Genomic DNA, 20,000 nt, shown 5'->3' with positions numbered 1-20,000 from the left:
ATCGTCATCTCCTGAAATCAGAAAGAGAACGAAGCTCGAGTTATTCATACACACACACTAGAACTAGCTCAAATGACAGAAACCATCGCTGACAAACACTTTGATGTCATGTCGTCCATCTTTATTCACACTGCGATATAAACCTGAGTGAAACTGAGGTGAGTGAAATAAAGACTTAAATCGTAAACTTATAACAATCTAATAAAGCAGCAGCTAAGTTCTGTCAGCCATCATTTCTTTACAAATTCCTCCACACAACATTCATCTAATATAGGCAAACTAAGTAGGAGCACCACCGCCAGCTCCGAGTGTGAACTACAGAATGTTCAGTTCTCTAAATGTTCAGTTCTCTAAATGTTCAGTTCTCCATATGTTCAGTTCTCTAAATGTTCAGTTCTCCAAATGTTCAGTTCTCTAAATGTTCAGTTCTCTATATGTTCAGTTCTCTAAATGTTCAGTTCTCTAAATGTTCAGTTCTCCATATGTTCAGTTCTCTAAATGTTCAGTTCTCCAAATGTTCAGTTCTCTAAATGTTCAGTTCTCTATATGTTCAGTTCTCCATATGTTCAGTTCTCTAAATGTTCAGTTCTCTAAATGTTCAGTTCTCCAAATGTTCAGTTCTCTAAATGTTCAGTTCTCTAAATGTTCAGTTCTCTATATGTTCAGTTCTCTAAATGTTCAGTTCTCCATATGTTCAGTTCTCCATATGTTCAGTTCTCTATATGTTCAGTTCTCTAAATGTTCAGTTCTCTATATGTTCAGTTCTCTAAATGTTCAGTTCTCTAAATGTTCAGTTCTCTATATGTTCAGTTCTCTAAATGTTCAGTTCTCTAAATGTTCAGTTCTCTAAATGTTCAGTTCTCTAAATGAGTTCTGAACCTTGGAGATGGAGCACATCTAAACCTCAGTGCTATTCTCCATCCATCCACCAGGTGTCCCTGTGAAGGACAGAGCTGGTGTTGACTCACCTCTGCTCGGAGCCAGAGGGTTCAGAGGTCGGTACACTGATCTGGGCCTGTCAACACAAACACACAATTATTTAGGTCATCATCACAATCATCATTAGCACAGCTTCAAATTCTAACTTCATCTACAAAACCTTTGAAATAAACTTTTTGAGTTCAGTGGGTGAGTGTGTATGTGTGTTTATAAGCTTGTGTGTGTTTATTAGCTTGTGTGTGTTTATTAGCTTGTGTGCGTTTATAAGCTTGTGTGTGTTTATAAGCTTGTGTGTGTTTATAAGCTTGTGTGTTTATAAGCTTGTGTGTTTATAAGCTTGTGTGTGTTTATAAGCTTGTGTGTTTATAAGCTTGTGTGTGTTTATAAGCTTGTGTGTTTATAAGCTTGTGTGTTTATTAGCTTGTGTGTGTTTATTAGCTTGTGTGTTTATTAGCTTGTGTGTTTATTAGCTTGTGTGTGTTTATTAGCTTGTGTGTGTTTATTAGCTTGTGTGCGTCTCACTTGAAGCAGTTTTCCTCGTAGATGCTGTTCCACACTCTCCAAGCTGAAGGACCTTTATATCCAGTGAATCTCTCTGGATTCAGCAGCAGATCAACGTACTCAGCATCTGGAGACGTTTCATCTGACACACACAGACACACACAGTAAAGAAAACTCTTCAAACTGAACAAATAACATATGATTTGTTTATTCTAAGAGCCTCATTAACACATTAGAATCCGTACATTGACACACACAAGTTTCTGTTTGGTTAATGTTTTTATCTAGTGTCTCAAGGTAAAAAAGAAACTCACCATCCAGCTCACAGAATTGGTCCTGAGCGTCGTCGTGTCTCGCCCAGTCAGCAAACGCCTCTTTACTCTGGTTACTGAAACAAGGACAAATATCAACTCATGACAGAAGAGTCCGAGTGTGAAGAAGAAAACTATTGAAAAGTGTGTGATGTGGAGAACAGATAAACTACATCCTGGTTTCATCTCACAGGTCTGATCATGTGACTGTACACACAGTAGAAATATTGTTTTATATTGGAGTTTAATGTGCAATGTCGCACAATCTTTGTTTTTATTGACACAACCTTCTGAGTGGCTTTATCAGATTCTCACTCCGTCTGCTGCTCGTAGTTCGGTGGGAAACCACCAGCAGTCAAACGCTGGACAATGTTTGACCTGCAGATAAAACAGGACGTCTGCCCTCTCACCTGAGGGTGCTATCTCTCACCTGAGGGTGCTATCTCTCACCTGAGGGTGCTATCTCTCACCTGAGGGTGCTATCTCTCACCTGAGGGTGCTATCTCTCACCTGAGGGTGCTATCTCTCACCTGAGGGTGCTATCTCTCACCTGAGGGTGCTATCTCTCACCTGAGGGTGCTATCTCTCACCTGAGGGTGCTATTGATGGCACCCAGCTCTATCGCCTGCTCACACTCCGTCATGTCCGATATCGTGTTCGCTGCCTGGGAGTACTGGAGACAGAGAGCAAAGAAGTGTTAGCATGCTAATGCCAATGCTAACCACACTTGTAATAACTAGATAATGATTTCTCAGAAAACACGTCTCCTTTGCTAAACAAATATCAGAGAGCAGTTTCAAACTTACGTCCTTGACAGGAGCAACAAGAATCAAGTAAAATTTTCTTCAAGAAAGCCAAACTACAAAATGCTACATGTCTGTGACATACAAGTGCTACCAAAGCGCTACATTTGTTTGTTATTCAAGCTATAGTCAGAAGAGGTGTGTCTGTAGTTTGCGGAGGAAGACGTAGACTTCCTGTCCTGATGTCCATGTGGAGCTCGTTCCACCGTTTAGGAGCCAGGACAGGAAACAGTCGTGATGTTGTTGAGGGGTTAGCTCGCAGTGAGGGAGCAACGAGCCGATTGGCAGAGCGGAGTGAACGGGCTGAGGTGTGGGGTTCTCTGAGCGACCACGAGGTGGAACTGTCACTGAAGTGTTAGCGACCTTTATATTCACCGCTGGTAGTGGAGTCATGTGACTGATGAGAACCAATCAGGAAGAGAACGTCTGCGTCATCGTTTACTAAAGTCTCAGTTTCTGTTCAGACTCAAACACAAACCCAGAGTTTTCAAACTGAAACGAGATCAGTTTACACAAGTCTCTGATTCAGAGGCTGGAAAACTCCACCAGGTGTAACCATAGCAACAGTGATGTGACAGTGTGGGCGGAGTTTATGTCACGATTAACCTGTCGAGCTCCAGATGGGTTTGGATTTTAAAATTCTGCTGAGAAGGCAAATATTCCAGTTTCTTTTAAAACTGGCCCACGGACTCGAACAGTGATCACTGATGGTCGATGCAACTGAGTCGAGTCCAGATGTTCAAACACATCTCGTTCATAACAAGACAAACATCATCAAGCCAAGAGCTGGAAAACACTCAGTCCTCAGCCTCTGCATGGAAACTATCTGGCCAGATAAGACCAGTGTGTGTGTTTGTGTGCGAGTGTTACAGTGAGTCAGCTGATGAGACGGAAAGTGCTGGAACAATTGCAGCTGCTCCTTCACTCCATTTAACAAGTTACAGGAATTTGATAAAATGTGTGGTTGAGCTCAGTGACGGCAGGTAACTCAGGTCTGGTGATATTTTCTAAAGTGACCTCATGAACACACGTAAATGGTTTTGTATTTACAAAGGTCTTTTCTAGTCTTGATGACACTAAAAGCTCTTTACAGTTTTACATTCACCCAGTCACTGTGTGGGTGAATGTAAAACTGTAAAGAGCTTTGAGTGGTCATCAAGACTAGAAAAGACCTTTATAAATACAAAACCATTTACCAGTCACACAAACATTCGTACAGAGCATCTACGTGCAGCCCTTCTTTCTGTGAGAAGGGCCAATATGGGGATCGAACCGCCGACCTTAGGTTAGAGGAAGGGCGATCCTTTAAAGTACAATACTGAAGTGACAACGCCAACATTTGTATTTTGTGTCAATTTGACGCTCACCTTGTTGTAGTTCCCAGACTTGATGCCGATCGGGATCTTACTCTGTCAAAGAAACAATAAGGAAATTAGTTCTCCACCTTATAATAAATCATCCACCTTAAACTGATCATGTGGCTGAACTGGTGTTGGATTAGTAACTTTTGTATAAATACAGACTAAATAAATAAAAACCTGAACATGTGCCGTTACACTCTGTAACTCAGGACAAACCTCATTTCTCCCTAAATCTAATCTAATCTGTTGATGGCTGAAGAAACCACACTGCTCCTGATGTAAAACAAACCAAGTAGATGTGAGCAGGTGTTAGTGGCCACCAGCAGATGTTGGGACATAACTGAGGGTAAAAAGAAAGAAGAAGACTAAATGTATGTAATGTGAGTGTAGAAATAAATATCTGCATTGAATTCATTATTTCTGCAGTCGTCTATGGTCTTTACTTTCTTAACACTGGAGTCGTGGGAATAATCACGATGGGTTTCTTTACAAATCTTTGACTATAAATAGGTGTAAGTGTGGTTGACCTCTAACCTCACCTCAGGACAGGGCTCCACATGACAATCTTTGATTGAACACTGTCCGTCATCGGGCCAGAAAGGACACGGTCGCCTCAGGTTCACCTATAGGAAAAAGGGCGTCAGGACGACAGGTCAGAGAGGAGATATCATCATCCCACTGGGTTTGGGTACCAAGCCCCAGTAGAACCAGATAGAACACAGAGGCAGCTGACCTGAGATTGAAGATCATAACTAAGATGGAAACCTAGGACCCCCCCCACCCCCGAGTCCAATAACCAAGACTAAGTAAGAAAGTACCTTCAGAAAGTGTGAAGGTGTGAAAGCAGCAAACATGTTTTTATATTGAAGTAAAAAATGAGGCTTCACTGAGTAAAATGTCACAGAGCAAATTCTGAGGGTTAAAATCAAAAAGAACAAAACATAAAATTACACACTGAACATTTGGTATTAAAAATCTTAAAGAACAACTTAACATTCCTAATAAGAGACATTAAATGATATAAAGTATATATATATATATATATATATATATAGCAGAGCTCTTACCCTGTAGTATCTGAAGTAGTCTCTCTCCGTCAGCTTCTTGATTCGAGGGTAAATCTTGAAGTTGTTGAAGACGTCGATGCTTTCGACGTCACAGAAGCAGTCGTCCAGAACGCCTGTGAGCTGGAGGCGGAGCAGAGAAGACTTAACACGACGAAACAACAACAAACAAAGGTTTTTCAGAATGTTTTGTTTAGGATTAGATTTATTCAAACCATCTGATCACCGCTTCTACTCAATCAACTAGTTGTTGTCACGATTTCCGCATGGCTACATCCACATCAGTTTTAAAACTCATCACTGTTGCTATGGTTACGCCTGGTGGAGTTTTACAGCCTCTGAATCAGACACTTGTGTAAACTGATCTCGTTTTATTTTGAAAACTCTGGGTTTAGTAAACGATGACGCAGACGTTCTCTTCCTGATTGGTTCTCATCAGTCACATGACTCGACTACCAGCGGTGAACACAAAGCTAACACTTCCTGTCAGTAACACTTCCTGTTTCTAACACTTCCTGTCAGTTACAGTTCCACCTCGTCGTCCCTGCTCTGACTCTTCACCATCACTGCTCCTCCTTCAGAGGAGTTTCTGTTACTAAGCAACCAGCTGCAGAGACAATCTACTTCCTGTTTACACCACATGACCAGTGTAGGTGAACGGTCATGGGACCTGTGTTTTCAGGTGTGTGAGTGAAGCAGGCTGGAGCTAAAACGCTCGTCTGGACGGAGGTAACAACATTTGTGTGGATGTCGACTGAGACTCCGCTTTCACAGCAGGTGGTGTGTAAACAGACCACTCCCATACATTATTCATCCACCTGTAACCTGAACCACACATGTGATCCAGACAACACCTCCACCCGACCAACGCAAAATGCTTCATGTAAAGTCTGAGGACATCAATGAGTGTGTAAACAGAGGAAGACGCCAACACCACCAGCAGGTGACCAACCATCACCTGTCGTCCTGATCCACAGTAAACACCTGATTTGCCTGGTTGAGGTCAGCAGGTCTGAACACACACTGTGGTTTTTAATCCACAGAACAAACGTTCATTACAAACTGATTATTTATCTTAGTTATTCTGACATTTAAAACAACATCCCTGATTCATTGAAACCATCTTTGCAAGAAGACATTTTAAAAACACCAGTTTGTGAATGACTGATTCAAAGTGAGTGAAGGTGACGTTCACTCTGTTCGACGTCTGTTCTTCTCAATATTTGCTCTAATGTATAAAGTGTTCAGATCAGTGTTTTTACATGTGTGTAAAACATGGAAATAAAGTAAAAAGTAAAATGACTTTAAACAGAAGCATCTTCTTTCTTTCTCATTAAACTCTATTCTAAACTACAACTTTATTCTTGTAATGTTGCAACATTATTTTTGAAAGTCTGATATTTTGTGAGGTTAGGTTTTTATTTTGAACGTGTTATAAAAAGGTATTCATATATTCAACTAAGAAAAGGGCACCACAAACAGGTGAACATTCTTAACAACTGCTCAAACTAAATAAATCATGACTGAGAAAGAAGAAGTGAATATTGTTTTCTTCAATGTGGTCTTAATACAAATAAAACAGCTCTTTCAGATGTATCAGACCAAACATATGGAGTCAGCTGTGGACTCTGATGAGCAGTAGAATCCACATTCAGAAGCTATAATCTTATTTCCCTGCGGCTGCAGAGAGTCAGTGAGTCCAGCTGCTCACAAACACCTGGACCGTGTCAGCATGACACAAAAACACAAACAGCTGACCTCAGAGCGCAGCAGTCCAGCGAGCACCAGGCCGGTCAGGAGGAGCCCCACGGCTCTCAGCATGCTGCTGCCGGTGACTTCCACAGGTGAGAATCTCAGGCGAAAACCACCGGAGACATCCACAGACGAACCACAGACGAGAATCTCAGGCGAGAACAACCACAGGTGAACCTGGAGTCTGGGTCCGTCAGTCTGAGCTGTCATTCAGCTCCTTCCTCACCACAGACCCGCCCACTCACCATGACACAACCTGCGCCCAGACACTAGACCCGCCCCTCCAGTCTGTAGTTCTGCTGCTGTGAGTGAGCCAGAAGCAGCCGCTGAGTGCAGAGCAAAGGACTACAACTCCCATGAGACACCACAGGCTGGGAGCCAGCAAATCAGATTGCAGCACAGCCAATCAGAGAAGACCACGCTTTTCTACTCGATGAGTTCTGTTAAAGTCTGAGAAGCTCAGTTCAAACGAGTTCATTGTAAATAAATATTTACACTCATTGAATTTGACCTGTGACTTTTACAGAGGAAAATATTTACATCCGAATTTTAATCTTAACTTTTACATTCTCTGAATATGAATTACTCTAATTATTTTTATTTTATTAAATGAAACCTAATCTAATGTTTCAGTTAAATCTGACATGTCAACGGTTTAAAAAAATAAATAATGGAAATTCTGACGTTTTACGTTTTATTGTATCAACTACCAGCGATTTAAAAAGTCACACACACACAGTTGCAGCTAGCTAGCATCACACACACACACACACAGTAGTAGCTAGCATCACACACACACACACACACACAGTTGCAGCTAGCTAGCATCACACACACACACACAGTAGTAGCTAGCATCACACACACACACACAGTAGTAGCTAGCATTACACACACACACACACAGTAGTAGCTAGCATCACACACACACACACACACAGTAGTAGCTAGCATCACACACACACACACACACACAGTAGTAGCTAGCATCACAAACACACACAGTTGCAACTAGCTAGCATCACACACACACACACAGTAGTAGCTAGCATCACACACACAGACACACAGTTGCAACTAGCTAGCATCACACACACAGACACACAGTTGCAACTAGCTAGCATCACACACACACACACACAGTTGCAACTAGCTAGCATCACACACACACACACACACACAGTTGCAACTAGCTAGCATCACACACACACACAGACACAGTTGCAACTAGCTAGCATCACACACACACAGTTGCAACTAGCTAGCATCACACACACACACACGCACAGTTGCAACTAGCTAGCATCACACACACACACACAGTTGCAACTAGCTAGCATCACACACACACACACACACACACACACAGTTGCAGCTAGCTAGCTAGCTAGCATCACGCACACGCACACACGCACACACACACAGTTGCAGCTAGCTAGCATCACACACACGGTGACAGTCGTGACAGTCGAACCGTCTCCACCCCAGATGAACGCCGGTGATCAGAGCCCCTACCCCCGCGGCGGCCCCGGGTTCACTCACATGGCAGAAGCAGCTCTGCTCCGGACTGTCGGCGGCTCCGCTCCGGTGCTCCTCGCGCTGTGTTGGGGTCTCGACGTTATTGTGTTGGAACCAACACAGAACTAAGTTCCCGTAGAACCAGGCCAGCAGCAGAACACCGAGCGCCGGTAGAGTTACTCTCCACATCCCTCACTCTGCTGGCGGGGCGACGCAACTGAGCAGTCCGCGGCACTTCCTGTTGTTGTGGAAGCTAACGACAGTAGCTTCAGGCTAGCTGGGGTTAGCACCCGCAGGCTAACAGAGACGGTAGTACGGCGGGCCGGTGAGCTGAGCAGCCCGGGGTCTGAGCACCTTCACACGGACACTAGGCGCTAGTGACGCGTCCTCCTCCGTGTCGGGGCTTCGACGCGTGAGTCCAGGAGATGTTTGTGATGCGCGGACCGAGGCTTGTGTTGATGACGTGTGTGGTGACGTTAAAGCCTCGCGAGCCGGCCACGTGACTGAGTCAGGAAATGGTTCAGGGGTTTGGCGTCCAATTCCAAATATGAGCCCCCCCCCCCTGTTGTGGACTTGGGACTTTATTGCGCGTTTGTTTGCAAAAAAAAATAAACTGTGGACAAGTTGTTATTTTTAAATAGAAATGAATAAAATGTTGGTGTCATTATAATCACTCTGCCTGTTTCACATGTGTTGTCCACTAGATGGCCCAGTAGAGCCAATGAAGCCCCAGTAAGCTTCTGCCCATGAGAGAACCAGTTGGATGGAAAGCTTCATGTCGCCATCACTACCAGACACTCGTGATACATCCAACTGGGAAGCCACGTTTCCGCCAGTGAGTCCGACCACAGATGGAAGATGGACGACGACACACATCCAAACACGTCAGTTTCCTTCGAGCCCAAAAGTGAGGCCAAAGCATCTCGGTCGCCCCCTGGTGGCTGCAGTAAAGGTCCTCTGTGTTTGAGGATGGACCAAACCAAGACTCTACAGTCCCTGACAAAAGTCTTGTCACTTATCCATTTTGTAGAAACAACAGCTTATAACCTGACTTTTAATTTATCCATTGGTTTTAGAAATGGCTCATATGAAAGCTAAAACCCTCCCAAATTATGTTTAATATACTAAAATAAATTTGCTTCACTGAAGAAAGATTGATCATTTAATGAACACAGAAAGGTCAGATTTTGGCAAGACAAAAGTTTTGTCGCCTACAGAGAGTAATGTGACAATTGAACAAATAATTTACTTCAAATACAAAAATATGTTGCATAACATCAGTGAATTAAGTAGTGGTGCTGTGAGATCCATATTTAATATCTTGTATGACTTCCATGAGCTTGAAGGACTGCATCCATGCGGTTCGACAATGATTCATACAATTTATTGATGAAGTCATCAGGAATAGCCAAGAAAGCAGTCTTACATGCCTCCCAGAGTTCATCAAGATTCTTTGGTTTCGTCTTCCATGCTTCCTCTTTCATTCTACCCCAATGATGTTCATGTCTGGTGACTGGGCTGGCCAGTCCTGGAGCACCTTGATCTTCTTCGCCTTGAGGAACTTTGATGTAGAGATGGAAGTATGCGATGGAGCACCATCCTGCTGCAAAATTTGACCCCTTGTATAGTTGGGAATGTAAGAGGTAGCTAATACTTCTTGATATTTTAGGCTATTGATATTGCCTTCCACCCTGCAAATCTCTCGCACACCCCCATACTGGTTGTAACCCCAGACCATGATCTTTCCGCCACCAAACTTAACTGTTTTCTGGGTGAATCTCGGATCCATGCGGGCTCCAGTAGGTCTCCTGCAATATTTGCGGCGGCTGTGATGTAATTCAACTGAAGATTCATCTGAGAAATCCACCTTCTGCCACTTTTCCAGCATCCATCCTTTTAGCAGGCTATGGGCCTTGGCAAATGCCACACGTTTTTTTAATTGCCTTTTGTTTAGTGCTGGTTTCTGGGCACTGATTCGACCATGGAGGCCATTTCGAGACAGCATTCTACAAACTGTCCTGGTTGACACGGGGCCTTGAGGTGACCAGGCCTGGTGGAGCTCTGCTGCAGTGGAAAAGGGGCTGGCCTTGGATTTTCGAGCCAACAAACGGTCCTCCCGAGCAGTTGTCTTGCGGGGTCTGCCGGACCTGGGCTTGTCAAAAACATCTCCAGTCTCTTCACATCTTTTTCTTATTCTTTGTACTTGACGCTGAGACACATTGAAGGTGTCAGCCACCTCAGCAGTGGATCTGGTCTTCAGCCTCTTGATAATCAACGCTTTGGTCTCAGGGTGAATCTTAGGCATGTTGTCAGAGGTCAAGTTGCAGTTGATGTGAAGGTCTGGTGTGCTGGGGTTCTTTTTATACACACCCACTAATTGATTGATCAATTATTGATCACAGGTGAGGCTGTAATCTAGGATTGGGTGCATCCTATGACAAGGCGACAAGACTTTTGTCTTTGCAAAAACTGACTCAGTGGGCTTTACCAAGCTGTGAACGTTAGAATGCTTTTCAGCAGTTTCGTTTGGCACCAAAACATTATTTCAAAAGCTGTTGGGATTGAAATTAGCCATTTCTTGTAAAAAAAAATTGATTACAAATATATTTGAGGGGCACTTAAGGTCAACTTGTACCCAAGCGACAAGACTTTTGTCAGGGACTGTAGATCCCAAACGGGCAGGTGGTACAGGGAGGTGAATGGAAGCAGAAGAGGATCTGAGGGGGCGGGGGTTCAGAAAGATATGGTGGTCTAGACTCTGCTTGAATTGATACTTGTCTTTCTGAGGTGTTTGGTTACAGGATCAAAGGATGAGCACAATCCTTTGAACTCAACACTTATCACTGCTGTCGTTAGTTTGTGTTTCCATTGTCAACATCCACTGGTGCTCAATTCTGTTGTGGTTGTGTGTCTGTTGTGTGGCTTTTACGTTCGTGTTTTCCATAACTATAATATTTAACTATAATAATTCATATTATGATTTATCTGTACAGCAGTGGATGTTTCCTCTCAGTGATCAGAAAAGATTCAAGTCATAGTAAGAAATATGCTCCTGTCTCAGAAGGCAACTGCAGTGACTGCAGTCTGCCAGCAGGGGTAGCTGTCGATCCAGCACAGTGTCCGCAACACACACGCACACACACACATAGACACACACACACGCGCACACACACGCACGCACACACACACACACACACACACACACACACAATATGGCCTTAACGCTCCATCGTAGACAACATTTAAAGAACTGTGGACATTACGCCCGCCCCTTATTGCACGTTGCAGCTCTTGTATAGAAAAGAAGACATTTATCTCAGCACTATTATCACTTGTCTTTTGTCAGGAAGTCTTTCCGCTGTTGGACCCCTCAGAATGCTACAGTGCCACCTACTGGCTTTAGTATGAACAACATATTTAATTTGACCTCACAGCTACTTTTTATTTAAACTCGTCTAAATGAAAAACTGAACACATTCGTTTTAAATTCTGTTCTGAATTGAACAGGAAGCCAGTGTTGACACTTTTGTTAGTAGTTGTTTGAATTTTGATCGGATGTGATATTTTTACCAGGAAGACAAACTCAGAAACGACCCAGATAGATTCTCTGATATTCTATTATATGACATTCTTTTCTATATTATTAACTAACCAATCAGAGTAAGGCGGGAGCTGCTTCCGCTGTCCTGGGAAAAAATGTTACTTGCAGGACACAAAAGAATGACTTGCACCAGAGGCAGTTTAGAAGTAGGTATGTGCTATGCTATATATATATATATATATTAATGATGATGATGATAATAATGATAATAATAATAACAGTGTTGAGATTTGTGGAGAAGGACTTTAGAACCTGTGAGTCAGGACTGGTTGGTGAGTTTTGCAGGTTTATCACAGTGTGACGGAGCTTTAACTCTTTGTCTGGACTCAACTTGACATGATACCAACAGGAAGTCGATGTTGACTGTGAAGATGTTTCCTAAATAAAAACAAAAGATAAAAACAACCATGTTGACTCTTTTTCAGCTGAGTCGACACAAACCAACAAGCTCTGCTTTGTCAACACGTTGTGTTCCCACGCTCCTGATTGGGTTTCGCTGGCACTTCTTCAGGTCGTCATAGGGTCACGTAGATCGCAGCGAGGCGTCCATGAGCAAAGCAACGTTTCATCTCCCCCATAAATCCTCCGCAGTCGACGGCCAGTTCCCCGACATCATTCCAACTGAGCGACTCGTAACTCGAGGCGTGTTGTGTAGCTGCGGAGGTGAAGGCGGCGCTGAACCCAGTGTCGAAACATAACTGACTCATGTCTGGTTGACATGAGCACAGGCCGCTTCGACCACCTGAGACTGGACCCACACAGGATCACGTGCTCTGGGCCGCAGGGAAACACGTGCATGGCTTTGTTGTGCCAGACGCAGATCTGCACACAACATGTGTGTTGGTTTTTGACCAGGTTGAAAAGAAAGTGGCAGAAAAACATGATCAGAAATGTTGGAAAATCACATCTTGCAAAACCTCTGCACCACGACTGTGACTCATCACATAGAAATGACTGAATGAACCGGATGTGTTGATACTGAGCTGCACAAAAGAAAACAAGTGTTTTTAAAACCTCAGCGTGTCCTGAAGGTTTGTTGGATTAATATATAACGTGTGTGAGTGTGTGTGTGAGTGTGTGTGTGTGGTACTGGAGGTTTTAGGTTTCACTGTGTCGGGCTTCAGATGTTAAATATAACTTTCATGTTTCCAGAAAAAGCTGCCACACACACACACACACACACGTGTGATGTTGGTGATACACTCCCGCCTCCCTTAGCCGTCGTCTCCATAGCAACTCGTCGGGGGTCAAGGTGAGTGTGTGGAGTTTTCATGTTGTGTTACTCAGCTGGTTGTGTCTCTTATATTCTCGGACTCACACGACAACTTTCTCCTGTTTCTGATTCTCTGTCACATCATAAAGTTTTTAATTTAGTTTAACTCAGATTAAGAAAAGGTTAAAGCTGATGTTTGTGTTGTTGCCTCATTTGTTTGTATGTTTGTTGGTTTGTCAGCACGATTACACAAAAACTACTAGACAGATTATCATGACACGCTTTCATCTGAAAATCATCTCAGATTCGTCTGAAGTCCACAGGAGGCAATATCAGTCATTATCAATAATAAATAACACGGAACACGTCAGGAACACGTCAGGAACATGTTAGGAACACGTCAAGAACATGTTAGGAACACGTCTGGAACATGTCAGGAACATGTCAGGAACACGCAGGAACATGCGGAAACGTCAGGAACACGTCAGGAACACGTCTGGAACGTCAGAACACGTAGGAACACGTCTGGAACACGTCTGGAACATGTCAGAACGTTGGAACCTGGAACACGTCTGGAACTAAGAACCTGAACACGCAGCGAACGAAACACGGGAACACGTCTGGAACATGTCAGGAACATGTCGGAACACGGAACATGCGGAACACGTCAGGAACACGTCAGGAACACGTCTGGAACACGTCAGGAACACGTCAGGAACACGTCTGGAACACGTCTGGAACATGTCAGGAACACGTCTGGAACTGGAACACGTCTGGAACACGTAAGAAACGTCTGGAACACGTGGAACGTCAGGAACACGTCTGGAACACGTCTGGAACACGTCAGGAACACGTCTGGAACACGTCTGGAACACGTCAGGAACACGTCAGGAACATGTCAGGAACACATCTTAACACGTCAGGAACACGTCAGAACATGTCAGGAACCGTAGGAACATGTCTGGAACACGTCAGGAACACGTCAGGAACACGTCTGGAACACGTCTGGAACACGTCATAATAATAATCAGGAACACGCAGGAACACGTCAGGAACATGTCAAGAACACGCAGGAACACGTCAGGAACATGTCAGGAACACGTCTGGAACACGTCAAGAACACGTCAGGAACACGTCAGGAACATGTCTGGAACACGTCAGGAACATGTCTGTGGTTCAGTTCAGGTCTGAAAACATCTTCAAAGTCATTTGAACTATTGCTAATATATAACTAATGAAACAATATATAATAAGACACGTGTATTATAGAGGAATTCAAATTTTCCCTGTTACAGCATTTAGTGTTTCCACCTCTTCCTCTTTCTATTGGCCAATCACCCAGACTCAAACCTCCCCTCTCACAAATATGCACTTCCCCCCCCGCCATCATCTAAACATATCCTGGCCTCAGGGGTAACTTTCCATGAGGCTGTGACTGACACCAGATACTTTTCTCTCCTCCCCACAAAACAGGATCCATCCCCGACCTCGAGGAGGAGGAGGGAGAGGAGGAGGAGGAGGGAGAGGAGGAGGAGGAGGAGGAGGAGGAGGAGGGAGAATGAATCGTGGCTGAGAACCAGATGTTGCTGCTGCTCAGGCTGGTATTAGAGCAGCAGTGGATATTTTGATTCTATTTTTTAAGCTTGGGAAAAAGATGAGAGCATGTGAAGCTGTCGGGGGGGAAATCCTGCAGGGAATCACTCACATGGGATTTCACCCAATTCTAATAATATTTCTAATAATATTCATCTAAATAGAACATTTCAAAACAGCCACAAAGATGGACAAACAATAAAACATATTTAATGTCAGCGAACTGTTAAAGTTTCAGATGAGTTATTGGTGTCACAGGTCTGATGCTGCAGCTCTGATATGATGGGATTAATTAAAGTGGGACAGATGCTGTTAAACCTGCTGCTCTCAGGTATAACACCCTCGGTGGCCTTTACTTCCTGCCAGCTAACTGACGTAGTAAACCCAGCGTCCCCTCTGTTTACCTTCCAGCAGCGATACCCAGGCAACTGGGCTGCAGCTGCTATATTTGGGCCTCGGCTGCGTAAACCAGATAAAGAGTCAACACGGCTCCTTTCTTGGTGCTGCATGCTGGGAGTTCTCTGATTAATGGCACAGGAGCCTCACGGCTAATTATAGAGCGCAGCTGCTGGGTTTCACCCTGTGAAACGCCATGTACGCCACAGTGTACGCCAACAAGTACGCCACCGTGACACCGCCCAACTACACCACACCTTCATGTTTCCCTCCTCCTGTTTCTGTCAGGAACCTTCACCTCAGTTTTCATGTTGAAGTGAACTCAGGTTAAAGTCAGTGTTGAACAGCTGTTTGCTGTTCTGCAGATAACGAGTTCCAGATGTGTTTCCTCTGATACCATCAGAGTGAGAAGGGGAGAGGAGTGGAGGAGGAGGAGGAGGAGGAGGAGAAGGGAGTGGAGGAGGAGGAGGAGGAGGGGGAGGAGGAGGAGGAGGAGGTGGAGAAGGTGGAAAGGAGGGAGGAGGAGGAGGTGGAGAGAGGAAGAAGAGGAGGAGGAGGAGGAAGGCTCAGGCTCCTCGTTCCTCTCCCTCGGGGAAAAGGAACCTCTTACATAGGGACCCTCCGAGGCCCCTGGAGGCCCCCTGTGGCCCCCTGGTGGCCCCTGGTGGCCCCCTGGAGGCCCCTGGTGGCCCCTGGTGGCCCCCTGGTGGCCCCCTGAGGCCCCTTGTGGCCCCCTGTGGCCCCCTGGTGGCCCCCTGGTGGTCCCTCTGGTGGCCCCCTGGTGGCCCCTGGAGGCCCTGGAGGCCCCTGGTGGCCCCCTGTGGCCCCCTGGTGGCCCTGGTGGCCTGGTGGCCCCTGGTGGCCCCCTGGCCCCCTGGTGGCCCCCGGACACGGTCCTGCACCTCAGCCTTCAAACAGCCTCTGAATCACTCGACTCATCAGCTGCTGAACTCGTTAGTTTGAAAACAACCTGAAAACTGATGAGTCTGAGCTTTCATAGATAATTATATATCTTGAATGTTTTAAACTTATCTCTTTACTTCAGAGATTTCAGCTGATTTTCACTGACTAACTGAATTTAATGCATAATTACTTTTACTGTGATCTAATAAATCTGTAGAATATCAACAATGATTCAATGATCAAAAAGAATTTCAGTGTTTTATACTAAACATCGTCGTCAGATTCTGAATCAAGAGGAAAGTGATCAGTAGAAAACACTAATTATTTTATGAAATGTTTTCATCTGCAGCTTTTATAGAGAAAATGTTTCATCTGTAAATGTTCAGAAAATGATAGAAAATGTTCAGGCTGTAACTTTTCGTTTGAAAACTCTGGACGAACAGAAACGGAGATGTTTTGAAACGATGACGCTCACAGCCTCTTGCTGATTGGATGGTTTCTGTCAGGACGTAGCCTTCACTGATTGGATGGTTCCTGTCACATGACGTCATGAATAAAACACCCAGCAGGTGGCACTGACCCTGACAGACATGCTTTTAGTTTGAAAACATGAATTTACTATGTTTACTCTTAGAAATGAGAAACAACAACAACCTGTTGAAGTTTGGCCTGTTGTTGCAGCAGAGGGGGAGGAGACAACAGGAAGGGGGGGGGACAGTGACTCAGGACTCAGTGACCGCTGAGCAAGGCATTTATTACCCCCCCACTCTGAAGGAGGGGCCCATCCTTCTTCTTCCACTTGATCCCACGTTCAAACTGAAAGTGGAGATGAAAGGGTCGAGCAGGAAGTAGGAGCCTCGTCCTGTCAGGAGCCATTTTGTGTCCGTGTCAGTCCAACGCCATGGCAACACCACCACATGCATCATGTTTCCATGGCAACCATCGTTAGCCCTTCATCTGCTGAGACAGGAGGCTCTGCAGACACCACACAACCCCTCCCTCTCTCCTCCTCCTCCACTTCCTCTGACTGAATTAGACGGAACCACCTCCTCCCTCTCTCCTCCTCCACCTCCACCTCCTCCTCTGACTGAATTAGACGTGAACCACCTCCTCCCTCTCTCCTCCTCCTCCACCTCCTCTGACTGAATTAGACGTGAACCACCTCCTCCCTCTCTCCTCCTCCTCCACCTCCTCCTCTGACTGAATTAGACGTGAACCACCTCCTCCCTCTCCTCCCCTCTGACTGATTAGACGGAACTACCTCTCCCTCTCTCCTCCTTCCCTCTGACTGAATTAGACGTGAACCACCTCCTCCCTCTCCTCCTCCTCCACCTCCCTCTCTGACTGAATTAGACGTGAACCACCTCCTCCTCTCCTCCTCCTCCACCTCTGACTGAATTAGACGTGAACCACCTCCCCTCTCCACCTCTGACTGATTAGACGTTCTTTCCCTCTCTCTCTCACTTGACTATGGGAACCACTTCCTCCCTCTCCTCCACTCTGCTGAATTAGACGGAACCACCCTCCACCTCCTTAAGACTCCCCTCCTCCCCCCTCCCCCCCTGACTGAATTAGACGTGAACCACCTCTCTCCTCTCCTCCACTTGACTGAATTAGATGAACACCTCCTCTCTCCTCCCCTCTGATTAGCGTGAACCTCCTTCTCCTCCACTTCTGTAGCCACTCCTCCTCTCCTCCTCCCCTCCTCCTCCTCCTCTGACTGAATTAGACGTGAACCAGCTCCTCCCTCTCTCCTCCACCTGACTGAATTAGACGTGAACCACTCCTCCTCTCCTCCTCCTCCTCCTCCTCCTCCTCTGACTGAATTAGACGTGAACCACCTCCTCCCTCTCTCCTCCTCCTCCACCTCTTCCTCTGACTGAATTAGACGTGAACCACCTCCTCCTCTCTCTCCCTCCTCTTCCGACTGAATTAGATGTGAACCAGTCTCCTCTCTCCTCCCCTGTGATGACGTGACCCTCCTCCCTCCTCCTCTGACTGAATAGACTGAACCACCTCCTCCCTCTCCTCCTCCTCCTTCCTCTGACTGAATTAGACGTGAACCACCTCCTCCCTCTCTCCTCCCACCTCCTCCTCTGACTGAATTAGATGTGAACCAGCTCCTCCCTCTCTCCTCCACCTCTGACTTAATTAGACGTGAACCAGCTCCTCCCTCTCTCCTCCACCTCCTCCTCTGACTGAATTAGACGTGAACCACCTCCTCCCTCTCTCCTCCTCCTCCACCTCTGACTGATGACGTGAACCACCTCCTCCCTCTCTCCTCCACCTCTGACTGAATTAGACGTGAACCAGCTCCTCCCTCTCTCCTCCACCTCTGACTTAATTAGACGTGAACCAGCTCCTCCCTCTCTCCTTCTTTACACTCTCCCTCTCTCCTCCTCCTCCACCTCCTCCTCCTCTGACTGAATTAGACGTGAACCACCTCCTCCCTCTCTCCTCCTCCTCCACCTCTTCCTCTGACTGAATTAGACGTGAACCACCTCCTCCCTCTCTCCTCCTCCTCCACCCTGACTGAATTAGGTGAACCACTCCCTCTCCCTCCTTGATTAAGACGGACCAGTCTCTTTTTCTCCACCTTGACTGAATTAGACGTGAACCACTCCTCCCTCTCCTCCTCCTCCTCCTCCTCTGACTGAATTAGACGTGAACCAGCTCCTCCCTCTCTCCTCCACCTGACTGAATTAGACGTGAACCAGCTCCTCCCTCTCTCCTCCTCCACCTCCTCCTCCTCCTCCTCTGACTGAATTAGACGTGAACCACCTCCTCCCTCTCTCCTCCTCCTCCACCTCTTCCTCTGACTGAATTAGACGTGAACCACCTCCTCCCCCTCTCCTCCTCCTCCACCTCCTCTTCCGACTGAATTAGATGTGAACCAGCTCCTCCCTCTCTCTCTCTCCTCCACCTCCTCCTCTGACTGAATTAGACGTGAACCACCTCCTCCCTCTCTCCTCCCTCCACCTCTGACTGAATTAGACGTGAACCACCTCCTCTCTCCTCCTCCTCCTCCACCTCTTCCTCTGACTGAATTAGACGTGAACCACCTCCTCCCTCTCTCCTCCTCCTCCCTCCTCCACCTCCTCTGACTGAATTAGACGTGAACCACCTCCTCCCTCTCTCCTCCACCTCCTCCTCTGACTGAATTAGATGTGAACAGCTCCTCCCTCTCTCCTCCACCCTGACAATTAGCGTGAACCACTCCTCCTCTCTCCACCTCCTCCTCTGACTGAATTAGACGTGAACCACCTCCTCCCTCTCTCCTCCTCCTCCACCTCTGACTGAATTAGACGTGAACCACCTCCTCCCTCTCTCCTCCACCTCTGACTGAATTAGACGTGAACCACCTCCTCCCTCTCTCCTCCACCTCCTCCTCTACTGAATTAGACGTGAACCACCTCCTCCCTCTCTCTCCTTCTCCTCCACCTCTGACTGAATTAGATGTGAACCAGCTCCTCCCTCTCTCCTCCACCTCCTCCTCCTCTGACTGAATTAGACGTGAACCACCTCCTCCCTCTCTCCTCCACCTCCTCCTCTGACTGAATTAGATGTGAACCAGCTCCTCCCTCTCTCCTCCACCTCTGACTTAATTAGACGTGAACCAGCTCCTCCCTCTCTCCTCCACCTCCTCCTCTGACTGAATTAGATGTGAACCAGCTCCTCCCTCTCTCTCTCCTCCACCTCCTCCTCCTCTGACTGAATTAGACGTGAACCACCTCCTCCCTCTCTCCTTCTCCTCCACCTCTGACTGAATTAGACGTGAACCAGCTCCTCCCTCTCTCCTCCACCTCCTCCTCTGACTGAATTAGACGTGAACCAGCTCCTCCCTCTCTCCTCTCCTCTGACTGAATTAGACGTGAACCAGCTCCTCCCTCTCTTCACCTCCTCCTCTGACTGAATTAGACGTGAACCAGCTCCTCCCTCTCTCCTCCCCTTATGTCTCCTCTCCTCCTCCTCTGACTAGATTGAACAGCTCCTCCCTCTCCTCCTCCTCCTCCTGACTGAATTAGACGTGAACCAGCTCCTCCTC

General features: G+C 46.2%; 1 protein-coding gene across 2 annotated transcripts in view; it reads right to left on the bottom strand.

Moving 5' to 3' along the window:
• ero1b (endoplasmic reticulum oxidoreductase 1 beta) overlaps nt 1-8,712 on the bottom strand; it is a 13,655-nt gene extending 4,943 nt beyond the window's left edge. Inside the window, exons 1-9 of one of the 2 annotated variants that reach the window (XM_035176745.2) lie at nt 8,274-8,712; nt 4,983-5,102; nt 4,455-4,538; nt 3,922-3,963; nt 2,342-2,424; nt 1,755-1,828; nt 1,462-1,582; nt 969-1,015; nt 1-11 (exon numbers count right to left, since the gene is read on the bottom strand). The exon at nt 1-11 is cut by the window's left edge and continues 1 nt beyond it. In XM_035176745.2, the coding sequence (XP_035032636.1) occupies nt 1-11; nt 969-1,015; nt 1,462-1,582; nt 1,755-1,828; nt 2,342-2,424; nt 3,922-3,963; nt 4,455-4,538; nt 4,983-5,102; nt 8,274-8,438 (747 nt within the window). In that variant the 5' untranslated portion in view covers nt 8,439-8,712. Of the gene's footprint in view, nt 12-968; nt 1,016-1,461; nt 1,583-1,754; nt 1,829-2,341; nt 2,425-3,921; nt 3,964-4,454; nt 4,539-4,982; nt 5,103-6,737; nt 6,918-8,273 lie in introns of those variants that run through there. The other variant, XM_035176753.2, reaches the window with a different exon arrangement.
• Nucleotides 8,713-20,000: the final 11,288 nt, after the last annotated feature.

The sequence above is a fragment of the Hippoglossus stenolepis genome, chromosome 2, assembly GCF_022539355.2.
Source record: "Hippoglossus stenolepis isolate QCI-W04-F060 chromosome 2, HSTE1.2, whole genome shotgun sequence".
NCBI classification, from domain to species: domain Eukaryota; kingdom Metazoa; phylum Chordata; class Actinopteri; order Pleuronectiformes; family Pleuronectidae; genus Hippoglossus; species Hippoglossus stenolepis.
This window is presented reverse-complemented; position numbering and strand designations above follow the sequence as displayed.